General features: G+C 45.7%; 1 protein-coding gene across 1 annotated transcript; it reads left to right on the top strand.

Moving 5' to 3' along the window:
- The first annotated feature begins 17,600 nt into the window (after positions 1-17,600).
- On the top strand, positions 17,601-21,098 carry RTP3 (receptor transporter protein 3). The gene is made up of 3 exons (XM_088022224.1): positions 17,601-17,755; positions 20,198-20,684; positions 20,847-21,098. The coding sequence occupies exons 1-3, from the start codon at positions 17,601-17,603 to the stop codon at positions 21,096-21,098; spliced, it is 894 nt and encodes a 297-aa protein (XP_087878350.1).
- Positions 21,099-26,069: the final 4,971 nt, after the last annotated feature.

The raw sequence follows: 26,069 nt of genomic DNA, 5'->3' as shown, positions 1-26,069 counted from the left end.
TTTGAAACCTTGAGGCATTTACAGGCTAGATTCTTGGATGGCTTATGTAGAGGCCACCCCAGCACAGGAGCAACCTCAGGCTAGCTGCCACCTTGTCTCTAACAAGCTGCCCCCAGGGTTCCCACCGTGGGTCCCTGTAGGCTCACTCAGCATCTCCTTCTGCCTGGAGGAGTGCAACGGATCCTGGGGCTCACAGCAGGCAGGGTGACAGCATGGTGGAGTGCCAGTCTCCTCACTCACGACTTTGTTCTCTGCCACTAAGAAGGCCTGAGGCTCTATTCCCTGGAAGCAAGTCTAGCCTACCCAGAAGAAGAGTGGTGGGGCCAAACCAAGTCTCACCTCCTGGAGTGGGGACTCTCTACATATGTTACTTGGAATTCTTCTATAAAGATTTGTCTTTCCCTCTTACTTTTCATGTACTCAATCATTATGAATTCATGTATGCTCATGTTATACTTTGGTTTATGATCCGATACTGTGTTACTTTGTGGCTCAGATTGCTCCAGCCTTCGGGAGCTCGGTCAGGTTGGTCCTGCCGTCCCTTTGACATGCCCGCATCTTTCTGACTTTTGAGCACTTCCTTATTTTTCTGGCACTACAATATGCTCCAGGCTCATCTCGTATTTCTTCCTGCGTATCACCAAGGTGCCTTCACTCCTTTACTAGAGAATGATATTTAGAAATCAAGTCGTAAGGACTGAGTGTGCTCCTTGCCGCCAGAAGCTCTCAGCACACAGGGCTGGGTGGATGTGTCTGTGGGGGAACATACGTAAGTCTTACACTCTGTATCTACCCATCTGTGCATACACGGAGCTCCCTGCGGCTGTCTCCAATTCTAATCCGGCCCTCAGGATCCATCCCAGCCTTCCTTCCTGTGCACCTGCAGCTTCCCTCTCCTTCGGTGCCAACAACCTGGCCCACCTCTGTCATCCACGTATTTATTTGTTCGACCCCAGCACGCTATGAAGCAATGTCAGGATGGCACCCCTCTGGGAGCGCCTGGGTGGCTCAGTCAGTTAAGCGTCTGCCTTCGGCTCAGCTCAAGATCTCCGGGTCCTGGGATGGAGCCCCGCATTGGGCTTCCTGCTCAGCGGGGAGCATGCTTCTCTCTCTCTCTCTCTCCTCACTGTTCGTTCTCTCTCTCTCTCTCTCAAATAAATAAATAAAATCTTTTTTAAAAAAAAAAGAATGACACCCCTCTGGGAAATGAATTTACCAATTAGAGTATGATATTTGCAGATCCTTTCATCTTTAGCTCAACTGAGTCCAGGCCACTGTTTTACAAAGTTAGCTGGTTGGGCGTCTTGTCCCCCAGCCACTTCAGTGTGGCTATGTCACACGTTTGTACAAAGTTTGTGTCAATCATAAGGTAGAGCCGGGATGCACCCTTCAGCTTCCTTTAGGGTGAGCGAGATTACTTTTAGAGTAAGCTCTCTCGGTAGAGGGCGCTGGAGGGACGTGACAGGAGGAAGGAGCCATGATGCTGTTTGCAGTGTGGGGCCGGGGAAGGGCGGGGTGGATGTGAGGAGGGGCATCCAGCCTCCAACTTGACAGCCTGGGTCTGGTGGCTAATGCTTTCAGCAGCCCTCTAACACAGAGCCTGAAGCCCCGTGCAGCCTGCCTGCCCTGCTGGCCTGCTGTGTGCTGGTGCCCAGACTCCCTCTCGAAGGCTCCTTGTGGCCTACACACAGTGGCCTGTGGCCCCAAGGGTCATACGCTCACCTGCAGCCCCATGTACAAGCCTCCACGTGGCCAGGCACTCGGAAGGCCTTTCGTCCCCGCTGGTGCCCAGTAAACACTGGGCTGACCACACCTTCTCCAAGGAGACCTGAGCCCTTCCAAGTGTGTCCTTCCTTGAGCTCTCCTTTGGCTCTGCAGCACCCTATAGAGTGGCCTTACGCCTCTAGTCTTGTAGTCTAGTTCATATTTCTGTATCAGCCCCTCTGCTACCCTAGGAGCACTCCCGCTGGGAGAGAAGTTTGGCCTCAGACACAAAGGAATGTGTCCTAATTTAATAAAGCAGCCCAATGATGGCACCTTGGGACCAAAGCCAGTGGGATGAGAAATGCAGACTCAGGCTGGTGCTCTGTGCCCCTGGGCTGGTGGCGGGAGCAGCTGGGCTGGGTAGCCTCCCACTCCCAAACCCCAGCCTTAAGCGTTCACTTGGAGCTCAGCCATGGGGGCACTGAGCAGGGATCCCCCCTGGGTGCCTCTTCCTGGATTTATATGTGTTGGTGAGAGTGTGTCTGATGTTCCTAGACCAGGTGAGCTTCTCTTTGGCAGGCTGGTCTCAGGGACAGGCTAAGCACAGCCTCCACCATCACGGGGCAGGACCCAAAAGGAAACCAGGCTCAGAGAGAACCCAGTGTCACAAATAAGCTTTCTCTCGCTTGAGTCCCATGTGTTCTCTGTTCCCTGTGCTAGCCATGGCACCCTTCGCTCAGAGACGCTCTTGCAGCATTTAGAAGGGTGCATGCTCCCTCCCAAGCCCAAGATGGAAACACTGCCCAGGGCCATAGCAGGGGCAACTCATGACCCCAACACAGCAATGGGCTCTCCAAAGACCCTGAAGAAAGGCCGGAGGCAGGACAAGGCGACCAGGGACCCGCCAAAAAGCACAGGTTTGAGTCCTCAAAGAGACTCTGTAATCCCTCCCTCATCTGATGTCTTTGTACTTTTAATCTACTATAAAATACTTTAGACACATATGAATATGAAAAGATTGAATAATCAGACCACTTGCAGCTTAAGAAATGGAATATTATCAATAGAGACAATGCCCCCATGTGCGCCTCCCTGACTGCCTCAACCCTCCCTTATATTTATGAATCTTCTTATGCTTAAGTGCAGGTGAGTGATTGCCTATGTGACATAGAGTACCATGCTATGGTTCTGTTCTTCATATAGGTGGTATCATACTATATTATTCTTCAGCAACCTGAATTCTTTGCTCAACACTATGATTGGGAGATATGTCCATGTTGATATAGGTAGCTCTGGTTCAAAGGTCAGCAAGCCTCTTCCTGTAAAGAATCAGATAATACATATTATAGGCTTTATGAAGCCAGAGGCAAAATGGAGGGTACTATGTATTTATATTTATTAATGTTCCCTATCTATTGCAACTCTTCATCTTTATAAACTATTCTTGGTTCTTCGGTTGTACGAAAACAGGTGATGGGACAGAATTGGCTGCAGGTGATAGTTTGCTGACCCCTACTCTAGTTCATTCATTTGTACTGCTGTATAAAATTCCATTGGATGGGGGCACCTGGGTGGCTCAGTCAGTTAAGCGTCTGCCTTCGGCTCAGGTCATGATCTCAAGGTCCTGGGATCGAGCCCCTCATCAGGCTCCCTGCTCAGTGGGAAGTCTGCTTCTTCTTCTCCCTCTGTTCCTCCCCCTCCTCATGCTCACTCTCAAATAGATAAAATCTTTTTTTTTTTTTAAATAAATAAGTACGGAGCGCCTGGGTGGCTCAGTCGCTTAAGTGTCTGCCTTCGGCTCAGGTCATGATCCTGGAGTCCTGGGATGGAGCCCTGCATCGAGCTCTCTGCTCAGTAGGGAGTCTGCTTCTCCTGCCCCGACTTGTTCTCTTTCTCTCTCTCTCAAATAAATGGATAAATCTTCAAAAAAAAATTAAATACATACATACATACATACATAAAAATTCCATTGGATGACTCTAAAAAATTCATTTATTTATTCACAGGGGATGGAGTTCCAGTTGTTTTGATATTAAAATGATATTTCTATAAATAATCTAGTTTATATCGATGCACTGCATGTATAAGTGTTTTTCTGGGTAGTATACATAGAAGTAGAATTGCCAATTGTTGAATAGGGCTTGTGGATCTTTAATACTGAACTGCTTTCCAAGGTGGGTGTACTAATTTCCACAAAGATCGGCAGTGTATATGTATACCTGATGGGCCACATGCTTATAAACACTTGGTATATCAATGTTTCAGGTTTTTCAAATCTGGCTGGCGTGTGATGCTTTGACTTTAATTTTCATCTCTGGATCACAGGTGAGGTTGAATATTTTTTCAAATGTTCATTGATCTCTCCTACTTTCTCTTCTGTAAATTGCCTATTCATACCATTTGCCCACTTTTTTATTAGTTGTTTATATTTTTCTCATTGATTTGTGAAAGTTCTTCATATATCGATTAATTACCTCCTTTGTTCAAATGTGTTGACAATGCCTTCTTCCATTTTGTGGATTTTTCCCATTTTTAAGAGTATCTTCTGAGGAAAAAAGTTTTGTTAAATGTATAGCTCTTTTTTGTATGTCTTGTTTAAGTATGTACTTGAAAAAATTTTGAAATTTTGCTCTTCATATTTAGGTTCTTACTCTATAGAAATTAAGGTAGGGATTTGAATTTATTGGGTAGCACATTGTCCTGGAAAAATGGATTGATGGCTCCACCTTTTCCTAATAATCTTCAGGGCTGTCTCTCTCATATCATATCTCTAGGTATGGGTGGGGCCACTTATGGGCTGTTTATCCTGTTTAATTAGGTAACTTGTACACATTGCTTTGATTTACTAGTTTTGTGTGTGTGTGTGTGTGTGTGTGTGTGTGTTTAAAGATTTTATTTATTTATGACAGAGAGAGAGAGAGTGAGAGAGGGAACACAAGCAGGGGGAGTGGGAAAGGGAGAAGCAGGCTTCGCGCTGAGCAGAGAGCCTGCTGTGGGTCTCGATCCCAGGACCCTGGGATCATGACCTGAGCCGAAGGCAGACGCTTAACGACTGAGCTACCCAGGCACCCATAGTTTTGTGTGTCTTAATTAAATGTTGATACCTAGTAGGGAGAATTCCTGCCCCAAGTTGATCTTCTTTAAAATGGTCTTATAGTGGGCGCCTGGGTGGCTCAGTCGTTAAGCATCTGCCTTCAGCTCAGGTCATGATCCCAGGGTCCTGGTATCGAGTCCCACATCAGGCTCCCTGCTCAGCGGGAAGCCTGCTTCTCCCTCTCCCACTCCCTCTGCTTGTGTTCCTGCTCTCGCTGTGTCTCTCTGTCAAATAAATAAAAACAAAATCTTTAAAAAAATAAAAAAATGAATAAAAAATAAAATGGTCTTATAGTTATTTTGGCTCTTGCTTCTATACAAATTTTAGAATCAAACTTATGAAGTTCTATGAAAAGTCCTGTAGGAGTTTTTATTGAAACTGCATTGAGCTTTTAGATTAATTTGGAAAATATTGACATTTTTATACAGATGTATCTGACCTGTGCACATGGTATAGTTCTCCTGTGGGGGGGATATTAGGGTCTTTTTAAAATGTCTTTTATATAAAATTATAGGATTTTTCCATAAAATTTTTCAACATCTTTTGTTAGATTATTCCTAGTTGCCTTAATTTTTATTGTTATTGCTATTGTAAATGTCACTTAAAATTTTTTTGTTTTCTAATTGTTGTTGGTGTATAGAAATGCACATAATTTTGGTCTCTGCATCCTATATGTAGAAACCTTGTTGAACTCTTAATAATTCTCATCATTTATCTATAGATTCCTTGGGGATTTTTTTTCCTTACCTATGTAAACAATCATACTGTCTGTGAATAATTGCAGTTTTTCCTTCTCCCTTCCCAGTCCCTATAGCCATTTTGTTAACAACTTATTGGGCTACATTATAATGTTGTATTACAACACTGAATAGAGGTTCCCATGTTAAATGATGGTGGCGTACTTGTCTCATTTCTGAATTTTTAAGGGTAAACTTCTATTGTTTCTCCTTGTGGAATGACTTTGCTGTAGGGTTTTATTAGACACTCTATCAAACAAAGTAATTCCCTTCTATTCCTAGTCTGCTAAGATTTGATGTTTTTTTCTTTTTGTCTTACATGGATGTTGGATTTTACCTAATACTGTTTTTTACTGGGTTTTTTATTTACTTTTTTTTTATTTAAAGATTTTTATTTATTTATTTGACAGAGAAAGACACAGCGAGAGAGGGAATACAAGCAGGGGGAGTGGGAGAGGGAGAAGCAGGCTTCCTGCTGAGCAGGGAGCCCAATGTGGGGCTCGATCCCAGGACCCTGGGATCATGACCTGAGCCGAAGGCAGATGCTTAACGACTGAGCCACTCAGGCGCCCCGACTTACTTTTATTTTTTTAAGATTTTTTTATTTGAGAGAGAGAGAGAGCACAAGCGGGGGCGGGGGCGGTGAGGGAGGGTGAGGGAGCAGAGGGTGAGGAAGAAGCAGGCTCCCCGCTGAGTAGGGAGGCCGACCTGGGGCTTGATCCCAGGTCCCCAGGATTATGTGACCTGAACTGAAGGCAGACACTTAACCGGCTGAGCCACCCAGGCACCCCTATTTGTTTTCTTTTTAATCTATTTTGAAGATTGTATGTTAATATAGTGAGTTACAATAATAACTTTCTGTTAAGACACTCTTGCATTCATAGCATACATTCAATTTGGTCAAGATACATTGGCTCAGTTGGTGAAGCGACTGCCTTCGGCTCAGGTCATGATCCCAGAGTCCAGGGACGAGTCCCACATCGGGCTCCCTGCTCAGCAGGGAGTCTGCTTCTCCCTCTGACCCTCTTCCCTCTCACGCTCTCTGTCTCTCATTCTCTCTCTCTCTCAAATAAATAAATAAAATCTTTAAAAAAAAATAAAAAATAAAAAAATAAAATAAAATACATTGCTAGATTGCCTTTGCTGGATTTTTTGTTATTCTATGTGTTTTTTTTTTTAATATATATGTTAAGTTCTTAGATGACGTTGGCCTACAATTTGTCTTCTTGATTGTTTTTTTGAATCAAGGTTATACTGTGCTAATAAAATGAGTTATCAAGTGTGACTTCTTTTTGTATACATGTAAAAATATTGTGTAAGGTTAGATTTATCTTTTCCTTGAATGTTTTATAGCACTCACCTACAAAACAAACCTAGATCACAACCTAGACCCAGTTTTTATAGCTTTCTTTAATAATTACAGGTATGTTAAGATGTTAAGTTAATTATAATGTTTCATAATTTTAACAAGTTATTCATTTCCTCTATTTCTCTTATTTTATTTATTTTAGGTAGTATGAATTTATTTTATTTAAATTTGTCATTATAAAGATCTCCAAAGTATAAAGATGAAACATATATTTGTCCCACATGTAACTGGAAAAGAATCAATATGGAAAATATATTTTTAAAATCCCAACAAACCAATAAAAAAGATAAACAACTCAGTTTTTAAAATGAGGAAAAGACGTGACCAAGTACTTCAGAAATGAGAATATCTAAATTGTCGATCAACATTATGAAAAGATACTCGATTTCAACAATAATCAGGAAAACATAAATTTAAATCATAGTGAAATATTTGTACATTACCACTAGAAAGGTTAAATTTTAAAATAATGACAATATCAAGTATTGGTGAGTAATGGAGTAATTGAAACACTCATAAACTTTCCCAAACTGGGATATCTACTGAGGGTTAATATATGCATACTCTATGACCATGCATTTCCATTTTTAGTTATACACCCAACAAAAAGGCACATAAAGGCACAAAAGATATGGCTAAATATATGGAAAGTTTCATTATCATAAGCAAAAACTGGAAACAATTCACACAGGCAACAACAGTAGTGTGGATAAAAACATTGTAGTTTTCATTCAGTGGAATATACAGGATTGAAAATCAATAAATTACTGTAGCATGAAACAGCATGGATGAATCTCACATATATACTACTGGGTAAAAGAAGTGTTAAAACATAAACTGAGGCACATTAAAATTTTTCAAGAATTTTGGAGTCAGGCAGCCCCAGACCAAAAGTGGCTAGGTGTGCTCCACCCGCAGGAGCTAGGGAACAGGTTTTTATAGAGAAGACTCAGAAGCTAAGTGAGGAAATTAGTTGCTTGGCTATAGCTTACACAGTAGCCTTATTTGGGAAAGTCCGGTTGGCTGTGATTGGTTGTTCTTAAGTTTCATTTTCTCGGGTTCCAATGCATTGATTCTGACCTAGGTTCCAGTTTGCTTACATAAGCTACCAAGGCATTAGAACCACCTCCATCTAGTGGCCTCATTTAATTAACAGAAGCAAAACAAAAAAATACATATAGGTTGATTGTTTACGTGACATTGTTAAAAGACAAAATTTAAAAATAGAGCTGCAGACACACAGGTGGTAATTACTACACCAAAGTTAGAGGAGAGTGGTCACTTCTAGAGAAGAGGAGAGAGTTTTGATGAGAAGGGACACTTGGGGGGCTTCTAGAATGATGGTGTCAACCTTCAAAATTTAACAAAGGTGACCAAGTAGCACATGAGTTTATTCAGGAAGAGCAGAAGAATCGCAATTCAGGAGTTGCAAACTATGGTGAATAGGCAAGTCCAGAGAACAAAGAAGGAGAACGTCCATTTAGAGGAGGAAAGAGGAATTTGGGGAGGGACTGGTTTGAACTAAAGTTCTTTGGAGGAAAAGGAGAGTTGGAAGTGGTGGTGGCCTCTCATCGGCTGCAGGCAAGCACAGCTTGCTCTTTCTGGGCGATAAGGAAATATTCCTTTTTCGTGCTGGTCTACTAGGCTGTGAGGAGTGGTAGCGCATGAGCGCTCTCCCGTCCCATTTTTTTTCTTTTTTTAAGTAGACTCCATGCCCAACGTGGAGCGCAAACTCATGACCCTGAGATCAAGAGTCCGCAATCTACAGGACTGAGCCAGGCGCGCCCCACCGCCCCCCCCCCCCCCGACTGCTGACTCAGTTTTGAATAAGATTTCCTTTATGCACTTTCACAATACCAATATTCTATTTTTTGAACTTAGTAGTATTTATACAAGTATTTGCTTTATAATTACTCATTATGCTGGTATATATGTCTTATTCTTCTGACTGTATATTGCGTAAAACATTTTTAAGTCAAAATCTTAGAAGCCAGGCTAGACAGATATGAATGGCATAAAGGTAGGTCCTCATACCTATTTTCTTAAAATACGGTCTAAACAAAGGGTACATTTTAGCTGTATTTAGGACAACAGTGACTGCAGGTTCACAAAGATTTAAAATAGGATGAACGAAATATGTCAGAGATGAAGGTGGACTGACTTTCCAGGAGCCAGTAACAGTGGACTGGTGAGTGTGGTGATGACACGGTGGCCCATCCCTAGTTCGCTACTTCCATACCTAATAAAACACTGTAAAATACCTTTCACCCGCTCTGCGGTGTTTTATTCCTTCTCCAGTCAGCCAGGAACATGGTTAAATCCCCTTTATTTAACCCTAGTAGTTCTCATTTTCATTTAAAAAATCGTGAAAAATTTGTTATTTTGTGGACTAGTCATCTCTTCAGAACGTTCGTTCTACTTCAAGACAATTGACTGGAAGCGGAAATGCTCCGTTTGGGGCGAGAGTGGGGTTAATATCAAGGAGGTATTTAAATCCTGGGCGTCGCTCACTTCCGCCTGTAACCAGTGGGACTGCAGGGGGCCCGGGTCCCCCCCCCCCCACTGCAGTTCACCTCATCGCTGCCTTCCCCTTTTTTTTCCTTTTCCCCTTCGCCATGAAGCTGGAACTATATTCTGTGGGATGGGAGGACACAAACCCTCAAACTTGAATAACTAGAAATATTACGTGTGAGGGTTTTGTTCCTTTACGGAGCTTCTGGATCTAATCTCATTAGCGTACAGTTCAAATGGAAGGGTCCTTGCTCGTCTCACTCGTCCGACCTTGGCCCTGTGGCCGAGCAGCACTCTACCGCAGCTGTCATTTTGCTCCCCGCCTCTCCGCCCCTGGCCCCTCGCCCCGCCTAGCCCGCGCCCCCAGCACACTTCCGGCCCCGCCCAGCCGGCGCCCGCCAAACACTTCCGGCCCGACCCCAGCCGGCTCGCGTTCTCGCGAGACTTGTAGCTTCCCGCCCACCTCGTCCGCCACCGCCCGGGACCCGCCGGGATCGCTTCTGGAGTGACCGCGAGGGATGCGAAGGCCCTCGCCCCCGACCCCCGCCCCCCTCGGCGAAAGTAGTCACATTTATCAGCCCAAAGTCAGCACCAGGGTGCCAGATTTAAATTCAAATTTCAGATGAGCAGGGATCAACTTTTAGTATAAGATACTAATTGTAGTGTAAAACTCGCTAAGAATCTTTATTATTCATTGTTATTGAAATTGGAATTTAACTGAAGTTCAAATCCAAGTAAAACTGTGTTTCATCTGGCAACCCCACTTGGGATCTGCGAGGCCAGAAGCCAGCGACCCGGCTGCCTTGCTGCTTGGTGCTCCACTGAGGGTGCCCTGTGTGCCAGCCTTCCTAACACCCCTTTGTGGGTGCCTGGGGGGAGGGGGGGTGGGGCACCAGTGTGAGACAGTTTACTAAAAACGTGTATTTTTAAAAAAATAACTATTCTCCCAACAAACAAGAGCCCAGGGCCAGATGACTTCCCAGGGGAGTTCTACCAAACATTTCAAGAATTAATACCTAGGGGTGCTTGGGTGGCTCAGTTGTTAAGCATCTGCCTTCAGCTCAGGTCATGATCCCAGGGCCCTGGGATCCAGCCCCGCATCGGGCTCCCTGCTCTGCAGGAAGTCTGCTTCTCCCTCTCCCACTCCCCCTGCTTGAGTTCCTGCTCTCACTATCTCTCTGACAAATAAAATCTTTTTTAAAAAAAATTAATTAATTAATAATACCTATTCTTCTGAAACCGTTCCAAAAAAAAAAAAAAAGAAATGGAAGGAAAACTTCCAAACTCATTTTATGAGGCCAGCATTACCTTGATCCCAAAACCAGACAAAGACCCCATCAAAAAGGAGAATTACAGACCAATATCCCTGATAAACATGGATGCAAAAATTCTCAGCAAAATACTAGCCAATAAGATCCAACAGTACATTAAAAGGATTATTCACCCCGACGAAATGGGATTTATTCCTGGGCTGCAAGGGTGGTTCAACATCTGCAAATCAATCAATGTGATACACTACATTAATAAAAGAAAGAACAAGAACCAGATGATACTCTCAATAGACGCAGAAAAATCATTTGACAAAGTACAGCATCCTTTCTTGATTAAAAGTCTTCACAGTGTAGGGATAGAGGGTACATAACTCAATATCATAAAAGCCATCTATGAAGAACCCACAGCGAATATCATCCTCAATGGGGAAAAACTGAGAGCTTTTCCCCTAAGGTCAGGAACACGGCAGGGACGTCCACTATCACCACTGCTGTTCAACATAGCACTACAAGTCCTAGCCACAGCAATCAGACAACAAAAAGAAATAAAAGGCATCCAAATCGGCAAAGAAGAAGGCAAACTCTTTGCAGATGATATGATATTTTATGTGGAAAACCCAAAAGACTCCACCCCAAAACTGCTAGAACTCATACAGGAATTCAGTAAAGTGGCAGGATATAAAATGAATGCACAGAAATCAGTGGCATCCCTATACACCAACAACATGACAGAAGAAAGAGAAATTAAGGAGTCGATCCCATTTACAATGGCACCCAAAACCATAAGATACCTAGGAATAAATCTAACCAAAGAGGCAAAGAATCTGTACTCAGAAAACTATAAAATACTCATGAAAGAAATTGAGGAAGACACAAAGAAATGGAAAAATGTTCTGTGCTCATGGATTGGAAGATCAAATATCGTGAAAATGTCTGTGCTACCTAGAGCAATCTACACATTCAATGCAATCCCTATCAAAATACCATCAACTCTTTTCAAAGAAATGGAACAAATAATCCTAAAATCTGTATGGACCCAGAAAAGACCCCGAATAGCCAGAGGAATGTTGCAAAAGAAAAGCAAAGCTGGTGGCATCACAATTCCAGACTTCGAGCTCTATTACAAAGCTGTCGTCATCAAGACAGTATGGTACTGGCACAAAAACAGACACATAGATCAAAAGAACAGAATAGAGAGCCCAGAAATGGACCCTCAACTCTATGGTCAATTAATCTTCGACAAAGCAGGAAAGAATGTCCAATGGAAAAAAGATAGTCTCTTCAACAAATGGTGTTGGGAAAATTGGACAGCCACATGCAGAAGAATGAAACTGGACCATTTCCTTACACCACACACAAAAATAGACTCAAAATGGATGAAAGACCTAACTGTGAGACAGGAATCCATCAAAATCCTTGAGGAAAACACAGGCAGCAATCTCTTTGACCTCAGCTGCAGCAACTTCTTCCTAGAAACATCGCCAAAGGCGCGGGAAGCAAGGGCAAAAATGAACTATTGGGATTTCATCAAGATAAAAAGCTTTTGCACAGCAAAGGAAACAGTCCACAAAACCAAAAGACAACCGACAGAATGGGAGAAGATATTTGCAAATGACATATCAGATAAAGGGCTAGTATCCAAAATCTATAAAGAACCTCTCAAACTCAACACCCAAAGAACAAATAATCCAATCAAGAAATGGGCAGAAGACATGAACAGACATTCCTGCAAAGAAGACATCCAAATGGCCAACAGACACATGAAAAAGTCCTCAACATCACTCGGCATTAGGGAAATACAAATCATGAGAGGGGACTGCATTTTCCTTTTTCTACCCAATGGGTAGCAGCCTTCTGGTGGGTCTCCCTGCTTTGTCCTTGCAGCAGGCTTCCGGTGGGTCTCCCTGCTTTGTCCTTGACCCACTAGGCATGGACGTCCCTTTGGTCCTTTGCTCAATGCAGAGACAGGCAGAAAGCCTGAGTGGACAGATCAGACAGCAGAGATCACACAATGTGAAATCAGACCTTCTCACTCTCGTACCCAAAACTCTTTACTGGTTTCCCATCACACTAGGAATAAAATCCTACAAGGCCCTGCAGCCCTCAGCTGCATCTCCAACCTCATATACTCCTTTTCCGCTCATTTGATTCTGGCCACCCTGGTTTCCCTGCTCCTCCACGGACACACCAGACCCACTTCCACCTCTGGGCTTTCACACGGTCTGTCCCCTCTGATCTGAATGTGCCTCCACCCCGTATATGCTTGGCCTATTCCTTCACTTCAGACAGGTCTTGGTTCAAATGTCATCTCACGTGGAAGCCTTTGCTTGTTTATTCGGTCATTGTCTGTCTCCCCATCTGAATAAAACATAAGCTCTGTGAGGGTACTCTTTGCTTTATTTGCCGCCGTAGCCCTAGTGTCTGGAGCACAGAAACTGACACTAATATTTTTTGAATAAATGGAGGAACATCCTAATGATGTCTGTTGGTGTCTTTTCACCAACCACACAGTGAATGAGTGATTGAGGCTCCTAGTGGTGTCTGTTGGCACCTTGTGGCATCACACAGATGATTTCTTTCCTGTGGGATTGATGCAGAGACTGCAGAAACATGACATCTCATTTCTTGGATCATCCTTCTTTTCCCAATTTCTACACAATGGAACATCACAGGACTGAGCCCAGGAACCTCTTCATTCTCTGTATCAGCTTCATTCTCTGTATCAGCTCTCACTGCTGGGAGAGACCCAGGAGCGCCGCAGGGGAAAGGGATGATAAGGGACTGCCAGAAGGGGCCAGACCGCCTTTGGCACAGGACTTGGAAAGCACTGGGCTGAGGATGGAGCGGACTTGCTTTCCTGGAATATATCCACCACTCCCCAGGGTCCAGGCAATTTGGCACATCGGAGTAAAAAGAAATTGCAGTCTGAAATGGCTGGATTTACAGTTGCCAGTGCGTTCTATCAGTGATAAGCACCCATCCAGAAGCCTGGCTGGGAAAAGAATGACACTTCGATCTCTGGGCCACAGACAAGACAGGGGCTAGCAGACGGCCTGGAGATCTGGCAGGGTCTAATACCAGAGCTAACTGCCCTAGTCATTAGCACTTTCTGAACAAAAACTGGGTAACAGGTGAGTGCAAGGCTCGGAAGTGGTTTAGTTTCACCAAGCCAGTTCTCCCCTTGGAAGGATGGGAGGGAAGATAAACCACAGGGTAGACAAAGGAAAATGCAGCCCCCTCTCATGATTTGCGGTTCTGGTCCATAAAGTTGCCAAGAACACTGAAATAGCAAAATATTGAACCGTCGCTCCCCAGGGAAATGCAGACTTAGTTCCTGCCAGCCTCTAGCTTTTGGTCAGCTGAGCAATCCATAACCTTGAGTTGTTTCTGTTTAAAGACACCTTACGTAGTAAGTCATGTTCATGTATTAATATTGAAGATGCAGGCAGCAGCACTAGAACTCATGCCTGAATGAAGCTTATCGAACACACATTCTCTCTGGAAGGCACATCCCAGCCTCCTTACCACTAGGCACCCTAGGCTTCGGGGCCACTTGAAACAATGAGATCGCCAACAAAAAACACAAAAAATCTGACACACATTGCACAAATAGACCTGAAAAGGACACTTGTTTTCAGCACAGGAGCTGAAGCGAGAAGGCAGAGTGTTGTCCAAGCTCAGCTGGGCCTGTCCCAAGCTTTCACACACGGCCCCCTTCCAGCGGCACAGCCAGAGCCCAGCCAGTGTTCAGAAAGAGTGACAGCAAGTGTCCCTGACCCTGTTGCGAGGAGAATGGCCTCTGGGTTAGAAGCTGGGTATGAGGAGGGCCGTGCTGCGGCCATTGCCCACCAGGAAGGGAGGGACAGAACCCTGGCCAGGCAGAGGCAGTGAGGAGAGCTTGTCTGTCTGCACGTAAATTCCCATTTCCAGAGGGCAGGGGTTTCTGTGGTCCTAGGAATTGTTTTTGTCAAGCTTCAGGGACCAGTGTTGGCTTCCTTCCAGGCCCTTCTCGGCACCAGGCATGCCTAGTAGCCCTCCGCATGAAACGTGGCATTTCATCCTCAACAGGCCTGAAGTGACTTGTCCACTGTCACACAGCAGGTCAGAGCCCCAGACCAAAGACCCCCTGACCCCAGCTCCATTCTGTCCCCTGTCCCCTCACCCCCTTTATAAATCTCCTCTGCAGCTGCAGTGAGGCCAGGAAGGAGCTTGCCCGAGAGGCTCCAGGAAACCCCTCCCTCCTCATCGCGCCCAAACTTTCCTTTTCCTCCCTCCCTCCCCTTCCTCTCTCCCACCCCATCCACCCCCTCTCCTCCCCTGGGAGCCCACTGCTCCGACCACCAGTGTCCTACCCAACTGGTGGAGGCAACTGGGCAGCCCTAGGACCACTTCCCCCAGAACAGCGTCTGTAAGCTTTGCTGATCCCAGCAGAGCACTTAAGGGGGAGGGACCCCTCTGGCTCTGGGTCTGTGATTGCTGACGAGGACCTGCCCACCTTGTCCTTCCCTTAAGCCTCCTGGAGTGGTGACCATCATAGCCTGGCCTTGGAATCACTTGAGGAATTTTTAGAGATCTGATGCCCAGACCAGTTCAATGAGAACCCCATGGCTGGTCTGAGGAATATGAATCTCCAGCTATCTTCAGCCCTGCTGAGCTCCTGTGCTACTTCGTAGGCCTTGGCACCCCCACTCCCACCCCAGAAACCCAGAATTCTCTGGAAGATCAGGCAAATGATGTTACTCACGATAGTTAGAGGGAAGACATTTAGCCTATATTAACGAATTCATTAATCTTTTAGAGGGGGGAGGGACAGGGGGCGAGGGAGGGAGAGAATCTGAAGCAGGCTCCACGGCCCAGGGCAGATTCCGATGGAGGGCTTGATCTCTCAACCCTGAGATCATGACATGAGCCAGAATCAAGAGTCGATCGCTTAACCCACTGAGCCACCCAAACGACCCTAGTCTACGTTAATTTAAATGTGACAAACCTTCTCACATTCCTTAATGCTTGTGTTCAAATACTTATATCATTTAAGAAGGCAGAGTCTTCCAATCAGAATATTCTTAGTAGAGCGAGAGGCTAAAAGTAACCTTTACATGACAAAGAAACACTGAGCTATCTGGGGATCTTCAAGGATCTCCTTGCACACTTGCTTTCAAGGGTTGGTTTTTTTTCTTTAAGATTTTATTTATTTGTTTATCTTAGAGAAAGAGAGCGCAAGTAGGGGAAAGGGCAGGGTGGAGAGAATCTGAAGCTGACTCCGTGCTGAGCACGGAGCCTGACACGGGGTTGGATCTCAAAACCCTAATATCATGACCTGAACCGAAACCAAAGGGTCCGAGGCTCAACGGACTGAGCCACCCAGGCGCCCCGCCAAGGGTGGTTTTAACAACGCAGAACTGCCCATGACATTTTCACACAAGATCTCATACCAGGCCAGAAAGTAAGACAGGCTCTTGTCTCAACACCCTCTGCTCCCCACTTGCTCTGAACTAGCTCTGCGATGCAGAAGAGCATTGGCATTTGTACAACTATGGGCGGGGAGGGAGCAACCTTGCTCACCTGGCTGAGATTACTTTCCCGGGTCCAGCTAGGAGGCTGGTGTGGGCTGGCTGGGGCAGGCGGGGGGGGAGGGGGGCGAGGGGGCATGGAACATGGAGCATGCGTTGTTGGGCCCTGGAACCTGGGCAGGAGCCCTGGGAGCGAAGGCAGGGGCTCTCCTCCGTGGGGCGGCCGTGAGCACAGGGCGCGGGGCTGGGACAGCAAGAGTCTAAGAGTATGGCATGGAGCGAGGGGCTGTGGCTTAGGGTGTAGGGGCGGATATGGGCTTGGGGGAAGATGGCAGGGCTGAGGCTGGTAGAAGGCAGGGGTGGCCTGTGAGGGGTCCAAATGCCATGCTAACATGCAGCGTGTGGGTGAGGGCTTCCACCTCTGGAAAGACGCCCCTGCCCCAGATGCAGCGTGGAGAGTGGCCCGAGAGGCACGGAGGCAGCTGGAAGGATGCCAGGGCAGCGGACCGCCGAGGGTGGGGCTTTCCTCTTGGGCAGCAGTCGGTCAGGGGCGCAGGTCAGTGGCAGGCTGTCTGCGGAGGGAGTCGTGGCATGCAGACACCCAGAATCTTGCCCGCCCTCCCTGGGCCGTTGCCTGCCCCCTGCTCCTCTCTCCTTCCTTTTCAAGCCTCTCCTCAAGGAAGTGGGGTCAGTTTTGGCCACTGGCTGCTCACCCACGTGGGGACCAACCTTGCAGCCTCATCGGGGCACTCGGGCTGTGTCAGCTTTGGTTTCTAATGGGTGGAGGACAAGGCTCAGGAGTCTCCTCGGACAACTTGGGGGCTGTAAGATCCAGTCATACAGAGACCCGCTGGAACGGGAAGCAGAGAGCCCAGGGCAGGGATACAGGGAGCAGGGAGGGCCCACGATGGCACGGTCCTTCTTTGCATCTGCATCTCTCCTCCCTAGTCGCGAGCACAGCAGCCCAGTGGATAAGGACTTCCAAGTGTTAGAACAGAAAAAGCACCTGCAGCCTCTCTCCACCATTTCCAGAGGCTTCAGAGGTAAAGGATGTATTCCAGGCTAAAGTCAGGTAATCAGCAGAGCAAGACTGAGATCCCCTCCTGAGATCCAATCCAGAGTCTGGAGCTTTCCCGTGTTCATATTTTGTTGGATGAAACCATGCATTCTGTGTGTTTGGAAATTCCCTGTGGAGGAGGCTAGCCCTGTCCTCTGAACTGGGAGCCAGATTCAACTGACCTTTGTCCTTGAGGCAAAGACCTGGTCCACAGGCCCAGGTCAGGTACACAAAGGGAGAGCAGGTCCCAGCCCTTGTTCTTTAAAGCAGGAAACCTCATGTCCTGCTACAGACCCGTCAGAGTCTCCAGGAGATCCTGATGCACGCAGCTCACCACATAGCATACGATGAATCAGGACATGGAGCTATGGAAGCAAATGTTCCAGGAATTAATTCAGGAAGTGAAGCCATGGCACATATGGACCCTGACAGTAGACAAAGACCTTCTTCCCAACAGCCTTAAGCCAGGATGGTCACAGTACCAGCAGCGGGCTTTTGCCAGGTGAGTGGGGAAAGGGATGGTATGTATTCCAGAAAATTCTTGTTTATTTGTTACCCATGCTTGCACATGGAAGACTACAGGAAGTATGGTGCTCATCATCCAAGAAGTTTTAGCTTTGGTAAAGGGTTTTTTCTTTATCACAGTGAACCCCAAACAGTAGCAGGGCTGGGCACTGGTGTGGGCTGCATAGGGGTTGGGGGGGGGGAGCAGTGAAGAAGAGCTGGGTGGGCAAAGTTCCCACCTCGGAGGACCTGGGGCTCACTATGGAGCCCAGGAGGGAGAGGTCCCGTGGGCTGAGGAGGCCCCTCCAGGAGAGGGCAGAGGTTAAGGTAGTTGAGCAACATGCAGCAGTCTTGCTCCCTGTGCTCTGGGCTGATGGATCCTTTTAAACTAAGACTCTTGGAAGTCATCCAAAGCCTTACCCTTTTTCCCAGGTGGGAAAGCAGAGCCCCAAGGGTCAGGGGGTGGGGCCGCCCCCTTGCACAGAGGGTGGGGGCCTGAGACTCTCTCCTAGGACTGGGGCAGGGCCTCGGTGCCTGCCCACTGCCCTCCTCTCTGGGGAGGGTCTGGGCAGAGGAAGCAGAGGTCTCCTCTCCTTGTGGCCCATGGTTTTCCCCGGGCCAGGAGCTGGCACCAAGAGCATCCAAGCAAAATCTCAGTCCCCTCCCCCTTCTTTTGTGAGAACATTGAACTCTGAGCTGGCACTGAACAGAGCAATATAACCCAGAGGGAGGGCCAGGGCAAGCAGCTCAGGAGAGCAGAGTCCAGGGCCCTGTGCACCACCGACTCCGAATGACCCCAGTGAGGTCATCTCACTCATGGTGGTCAGAACCTCTTGGCCTCTTCCCTTCATTTCATGGCCATGCTCACCCTGTGAGGTGCGGCCAGAATCAAAACACAAGAAGGAAACCTTGACTGGCTCATTCTTCCCAGCCCCCTCCAATTCACCATCCCAGGTTAGTCGAGGCTTGGCTGCTAGAACAGATAAACCTCGAAATATCAATGATTTGACCTAACACGTGGTCCCCAGGTCACCGAGGCAGAGGAAGAGGAGCTGGAGGGTTTTCCAAGAGCTTCTGTGCCAGATTTAGAAATAACACGTCACTGCCCACGTCCCGTTGGGCAACCAGTCATATTGCCCAACATAACTTCGAGGGGGTTGGGAAGTGGGCAGGAGTGCATGGATAATTTGGTGAGCATGAAATGTCCCTGCCATCCTGTAGCTTGTGCCTCTCCCATCATTCCTGTCCTGGGTGCAACCATGTTCTTGTGTGCCTTCTTCCCCTCTCTCCATCATATCCTGACATATATTTGTCCAAATATCTGAGCTCAGGAAATTGCCCTCTTCCCTGCAGAGATGAGGTGTCATTCTCTCGTACCCTGAGGCTAGGTGCACACAGAATATGAAGTTTTCCAGGCTACCTTGAGCGATGAATTGGGTGGGAGGGGGAGCGAAAAGAGAGAGAGCTGGACACAGTGATCTCCCTAAAATACTGGCAGATTGGGGGCCCCTGGGCAACAGGGCAAAGCAATGCTTTTCCTCCAGACACTAGACCAGCCCTGATCTGTGGCTCTACGACTTACTGTCTTCGTCTGTTTGGGTGGCAATAAAATAAATAAGATAAAATGAAATAAAGAAATAAAGAAATAAAGAAGTACACCAGACTGGGCAGCTTATACACAAGCGAAATGTATTGCTCACAGTTCTAGAGGCTAGAAGTCCAAGATCAGGGTGTCAGCTAGTCTGGTGAAAGCCCTCTTCCGGGTTGTGGACTTCTCCTGTTATCCTCACGTGGTGGAAGGAGCTAGGGAGCTCTATGGGATCTCTTTGATAAGGGTACTAATCACATTCACATGGGCTACACCCTCCTGACCTAATCACCTCCCAAAGGTCTTCTAACATCATTACCTTTGGCAGTTCGGATTCCGATATGTGAAACTGGGGGGAAACACAAACTTTCAGACGGTAGCACCTACCAGCACCCACTTGTACCACCTGTGGATTTCAGTTCGGAGCTCTTGGGGGATGATTTAATAGCTGCTGTTGCCCCGTAGCCTCTGACCCACTTCAATCTACATTTGAAGAAGCCTTGGTTTGGGGTTAGGAGACCAGAGGTCTAGTCTTGCTTCTTACACCCACCAAGTCTCTGCACATGATGGGTTCCAGCGTGCTCCTCATCTCTAGCACCATCGTGTAGGACTTAGAAGGTCCCTTCCAACACCAACAGCTTGTGATCTGTTATTTTCATGACAGACACCTGTGGGTCACAGCGCATGTTGGTGGCACAGTGGAGACAGGGGCTCGCTAATTTCTTCCCCCGCTAACCTCGACCCCAGTCAAGTCACGTCTCTGTGTGGTTGGGTGCCCCTTCCTCCCTCTGGCCCAGCCCACAGCTCAGCCATCCTGGGCCAAGCTGAGGGTCTTGTCTTCTGTCCCCGCAGGTTCCAGTGCTCCTTGTGCTCTCGCAGTTGGGCCTCTGCTCAAGTTCAGGTCCTTTTCCACATGCACAAGAGTGGGGAGAAACCCAGGGGCAGGGTGAAGATGAGGGTCTTTGCCCAGAGATGTCAGAGATGCAATCAGTCTCCATTTGAGGTTCCCGAGTTCACAGAAGAGAACATCTCAAGGATCCTGAACAACCTGGTGTTCCGAATTCTGGAGAAATGCTACAGAGAAGGATTTAAGTCCATGGAGGAGATACCTACCATCAAGGAAATCTCTCTTAAAGCGATGCATGACAGTAACAACTGCGAGGCCTGTCTGCTGGGCTTTTGTGCTCAGAGCGGGTCAGGTGAGGCCCTGCAGTTACCAGTGTTGCCATCACTTCCTGCCGTTAGCTCACCTGCCCTTGGGACCGCCATCCCCATGCCCTCTCCCACTAGGAGTGGCGCCCCAGCAAACACAGTGAAGGGGAACACCCGAGCGGACACAGTGAAGGGGAACACCCGAGCGGACACAGTGAAGGGGAACACCCCAGCGGACACAGTGAAGGGGAACACCCGAGTGGACACAGTGAAGGGGAACACCCCAGCGGACACAGTGAAGGGGAACACCAGAGCAGAAGCAGTGAAGAAGAACGCCATGGGAAACAAGGGAAAGGCTTTACCCCAACCCCGGTATACTGTGTCCACAAAGGCTACAATCCTCCCCACCCACTGGAGCTCAAGACCAAACACCCACCACCACATGGAGAGGAGAATCCAGGTCAGCACCTGGAGTGGGGTGCCCTGTTGCCACACAGTCCAGAATCTCAGGTGCAGGAACTTTAATGCTTGCTGCTGTTTTTTCATTCTGATCATTGTTGTGGTGATTATTGTAGAGACCATTCAGTGGACCTCCACATGATGCCAGGTTCAAAGTCATGTAGTCTGGTCCCACGAATAGGAAATACGCAGAGGAGGTAAATCCAGAGACGGGAAGTAGCCTGGTGACTGCCAGGGGCTGTGGGGAAGGGAATTAATCGGTATGGGGCTTTTTGGGGGCAGAGGGTGGGTGGTGATGAAAATGTTTGGCACAAGACGGAGGGGGTGGTTATACAATACTGTGAATGCAGTACATGCCATTGAATTGTTTATTTTAAAGTGGTTGATTTCATGTGATTTTTAAGGGTTAATGTTAATTTCAATTCAACGCAGTTTTGTGTAAAGTTCGCTGACATTCTGCTCATTCTAAGGAGAACTGAGACCGAAGCCTTTATGGCTCACAGAACTATTTGGAAATCTCATGAGACCTGTGGATCCTCTCTCCCCAGAGAAGCTTGCACAGACCCGGTGACGTCAGCCTGTGGAAGCACTTGCCGTGGTTTTCATAAGGTTGAAAGCCTGGGTCTCAAAGCAATGTTCTCCACAGCACGGTCCGTGCAGCTCAGGGCTGCAGCAGGACCATCCACCCACGTGGGGGAGATAGCCTTCAAACTCTATTTCATGTTTCTTCGTACTTTACTATTCTTGTTGCACAGTTTATAATGTGCGTTACTGTACTAGTAGAATGGTATTGTGACACAATGTGTAATTAAATAAATATACACCCATCTGGAGTGTGCACTCAGTTTCTCATTGACTTTTCACTTTTTCATTTTCAGAATTGAAACTCTATACCCATTAAACAACTCGCGTTTTCTCCCTCCCCCTCCTCCCTGCTAACGCCCATTCTTCTTTCTGTCTGTATGAATAGGACTCCCCTGAGGACCTCATAGAGGTGGACTCATACAGTATTTGTCTTTTTGTCTCTAGTTTATTTCACTTAGCATAATGTCCTCAAGTTTCATTCATGTTGTAGCGTGTGATGGGATTTCCTTCCTTTTTAAGGCTGAAGAACATTCCATGGTATGTATATATGGTAGACATCTGGGAGGCTTCCAGCTCTTGGCTACTGTGACTAGTACTGCTAGGAACACGGGTGTACCAATAGCTCTTTGAGACCCTACTTTCAACATACTCAGAAGTGGAATTGCTGGACCATACGGTGATTCTATTTTAATTTTTGGAGGAACTGCCATACTATTTACCATAGGAATTGCATCATCTTACACTCCCACCAACAGGGACAAGCGTTCCAATTTCTCCATATCCTCACCAACAATTATTTTCTGGGTTTTTTTTCTTTGTTTGTTTTAATAATAGCTACACCAAAGGGTGTGAGGTGATACCTCACTGTATCTTTGATTTGGATATCTAGAAAATGCAGTTCTTTATGATGCACACTTCTTCTTTTGAGGCAATATCAGAAATAATATTTGTACATCTCAGCACAGATGAAGTATTGGGAACGCAACAGAAATGTGTGGGTAAATTCTTCACAGACTTGCTATTCATTTTCTAATATTTGGGCACAGTCTGTCTATCTATTTAGCAAATTCCAGAAATTTAACATGTAATAGTGGACAAGATAGTTTCAAACAGATGCCTAAGGAACAAGGGTGCCCAGCAGCCCATAAGGAGCTGGAAGCTGAGTGACCAGTGAGGTAGGGAGGACACGCTGGGTTGTTAATATAAAAGGGGGTTCTTAGTAGAAGGCAAGTCATAAAATGTTAAAGATAGAATCAGCCTTAGAAATCATCTTCTCCAACTCTATTTTTTACAGGTAGGTGAAAGGTGAAGTGATTTTTCCCAAGATTATACGGTGTGTTAGTAAAAGAGCTGGTCTTGCAATCCTGACTCCCCAAGTCCCAGTGCCGATCAGCTTCCAGAAGAGACTGGAATGTGCGTGCACGCGTGTGTGCGTGCACATTTGCACAATAAAGAGATGGCAAATATAGGGAGATTCGAAACATCTGTCGATATCTCCAGACAGACTCTACAGTGTTCGAAGATAGGCAAGGATGGCTGGAATGATTTGGAGTATGTCAATAAGGAAAACAAACTAGAAAATGGAATTTAGATCAGCGGGACATTAAGGGAAGTCGATGTTGAACGATTTGTGAACTCACTGAAGACTGGCGTGAAGAACTTTAATTTCAGGAAAGAATTGGAAAGTTCTTTAAAATTCCAAGAAATGTTATTACGTGATCAAAAGTTACTCTAATAACACATACTGCTGCCGACAAGTAGGGTGGGAGAAGCTAGGCAAAGTGGTGCCCCTATGAATCAGGACGTGGGAAATGAGAATCGCATAAACCTACACCCACCACAACACAACACCTCAAAGTAGGCTTCCTTCCCACTCAGGAGTAGTGAGAGAGTCAAGAGATGGCAATGAGGTGGGAAGGAAGGGAGGCAAAGAAGGAAAGACAGTAACTGATTTCTGGAGGTTACTGTTTGCCATCATCATTAAGTTACCCTAAACTGGTGTTTGGCAAGCATGCCTAATGGTCATTCTAGAAAGCTCCAGTTAAGAAATATGATGTGGTCCTTACTGGTAATTAAAATGTACTACTCGATGATTTCACCTAAGTGTCTCTGCCCCTTAACAATCCAATGTCTGAAAAATGGGTATAATAATAAGCTTTTGGAACCAGAACATTTTTCTTCTAGGAATTACATTTTATTCTTTTATTCATATTGCTTTAATGCTCATACATATATCCTGCTATGGAAATTCCTTTTCCAAATTATGAGTCAGTCCATATGCGTCACGTAAAATTTTCAAATCTCTATGATATTTCCACTGAGATGCCCTATAATACTGCTGCACTTTTACATTTACATGAATAAATTAAATAGTATCTCTACAAATGTTATATTCAAACAATATATTTGGTATGGGATATAATGTAACACGAAATAATTATGTATTATATACTTTGCAATATTTTTTCCTTTGTTTATATGTAGCACCGAAACAAGGTTTTTGCACAAAAGACTGGTTTTATTGAAACAAATTTTACATTATTCATGGACAATTTGTGTGAAAGCCCCTATTTGCCCCCTTTTAAGATTTATTTTCCATTTGGCTATATATAATGTATACCTTGCCATGAAATGCAATTTCAAAATCACTCAAGTAGTACAAGTAATAAATTTCAATTTCATTTTTGAAGAGTTAAAAAGAAAAATGCAATTGTTTGAGGTTCAATTGAAGTGATTTCTCATTTTCCTACTCTTTTCATCTCTTAACCTACTTCTCAGAGTTTGTTTTTAACTTGAAGCAATCCTCCGCTGAAGCATTACCATATGGTTTTAGAATGTTCTGCCTGTTTTGCATCTGTTGAGGATAAAACACTGGGAATTATGATTAAATCTATCAAGACAAAATATGGAGGGTGTCAATAGGGGCCCCTCTGGAGACAGAGTGTTCTTCAGATAAGAGAAAATAAAAATCACTCTTCCTGTCTTCCAAAAAACCCAACTGGCTAGACTTGTGTGTCCAATATGGCAGCCACCTGTGGCAATCTAAATTTAAATTTAATTAAAAATCCTTAATTATTCTATTTTTTTTAAAGATTTTATTTATTTATTTGAGAGAGAGAGAATGAGAGAGAATGAGAGATAGAGAGCACGAGAGGGAAGAGGGTCAGAGGGAGAAGCAGACTCCCTGCCGAGCAGGAAGCCCGATGCGGGACTCGATCCTGGGACTCCAGGATCATGACCTGAGCCGAAGGCAGTCGCTTAACCAACTGAGCCACCCAGGCGCCCCAAAAATCCTTAATTATTCTAGAGGGGAGGGGGTGGGGAATGGGTTAGCCTGGTGATGGGTATTAAAGAGGGCACGTTCTGTGTGGAGCACTGGGTGTTATGCACAAACAATGAATCATGGAACACTACATCCAAAACTAATGATGTAATGTATGGTGATTAACATAACAATAAAAAATTTTAAAAAATCCTTAATTAAAAGTTCTTCACTTATACCAGTCATTATTCAAGTAGTCAAAACCACGTGTGTCTGGTGGTCACTACATTTGGACAGCACAGTTAAAGAACATTTCCATCACTGCAGAAAATTTTATTGGATGGCACTGAACTAGACCATGTAGGAGTCAATTCATATAGGAATATACGTAAATATATGCACTTTTTCCTTCTTAGTCACAAAAGCTACTTGTTAAAGCTTATTTTCAATTCACAGTCCTGTTTTCTTTTAGCTCAAAATCGTGGTATAAAAATAGACATTTGTAAAATTTCTCCAAATCATGTGATGTGGTGTAAGAGTCCAAAGCCCTATCATGAATCCCATCCTTGCCAACAAAAAGCAGTCTCATGAGCTCCCTGTGGACAGCAGCACTGTGGCCTGGGCAAAGTCTTCCTGTAGCACCTGTCAGGAAAGCTTTCCTAGGCACTCCTCATCTGTAATGGACAAGTAGTCATCCCTGCTACCTTGTAAAGCCACCTTGGAGGAGGAGTCCCTAAGGGTACTGCCTCTGCTCCCTGCTCTAAGGTGCATCCTGGGACCCCCAAGGTACCCACTCAGAACAGGAGGACCATCCATGCAGGCCACGTAGGGCTTCCCAGGACCAGCCAGGACCACTATGCCTCTGTGAGGACTCCCAGCGCACCATCTGAGTATCCTGTGCCCGATGCATGGGCAGACAATCCAGCTCTTCTTTCTACCTTCAATGCCCAAATTATACCTAAAGTCTTACAAAATACAATTAAAATATATGAAAACAGCAGTTTGTATAAACCCAAGGAAAGCTTTTCTTAGTAAAAGAAATAATTCATTAAAACTCTTTCAAAATAAAATAAAATCTCATTTGGCTAGTCCCATATAAATGCTCTTTTTACAATCCCTTTATCCCTGAATTCCTAAAAACAGTGTAATCAACTTCAGATTTTGGTCTCTAAGTTATAATTTAAAAAAAAACACACTTTCTAAAATATTAAATGTGACTATTTGGAAACAAGTATATGCAAATGAACTTTTATATATAAACCCACT

The sequence above is a fragment of the Eumetopias jubatus genome, unplaced genomic scaffold (assembly GCF_037043125.1).
Source record: "Eumetopias jubatus isolate StellerSeaLion01/CBP00866 unplaced genomic scaffold, mEumJub1_p1.0 scaffold_1, whole genome shotgun sequence".
In the NCBI taxonomy this organism is placed as follows: domain Eukaryota; kingdom Metazoa; phylum Chordata; class Mammalia; order Carnivora; family Otariidae; genus Eumetopias; species Eumetopias jubatus.
Note: the sequence above shows the minus strand (reverse complement) of the source record. Positions and strands in the feature narration are given on the sequence as shown.

Coding starts and splice junctions, on each gene's coding strand:
- RTP3 (XM_088022224.1), top strand. CDS start 17,601: ATGAATCAGGACATGGAGCTATGGAAGCAAATGTTCCAGGAATTAATT. Junction 17,756..20,197: donor CAGCAGCGGGCTTTTGCCAG/GTGAGTGGGGAA, acceptor CTGTCCCCGCAG/GTTCCAGTGCTCCTTGTGCT. Junction 20,685..20,846: donor GGAACACCCGAGCGGACACA/GTGAAGGGGAAC, acceptor ATGGGAAACAAG/GGAAAGGCTTTACCCCAACC.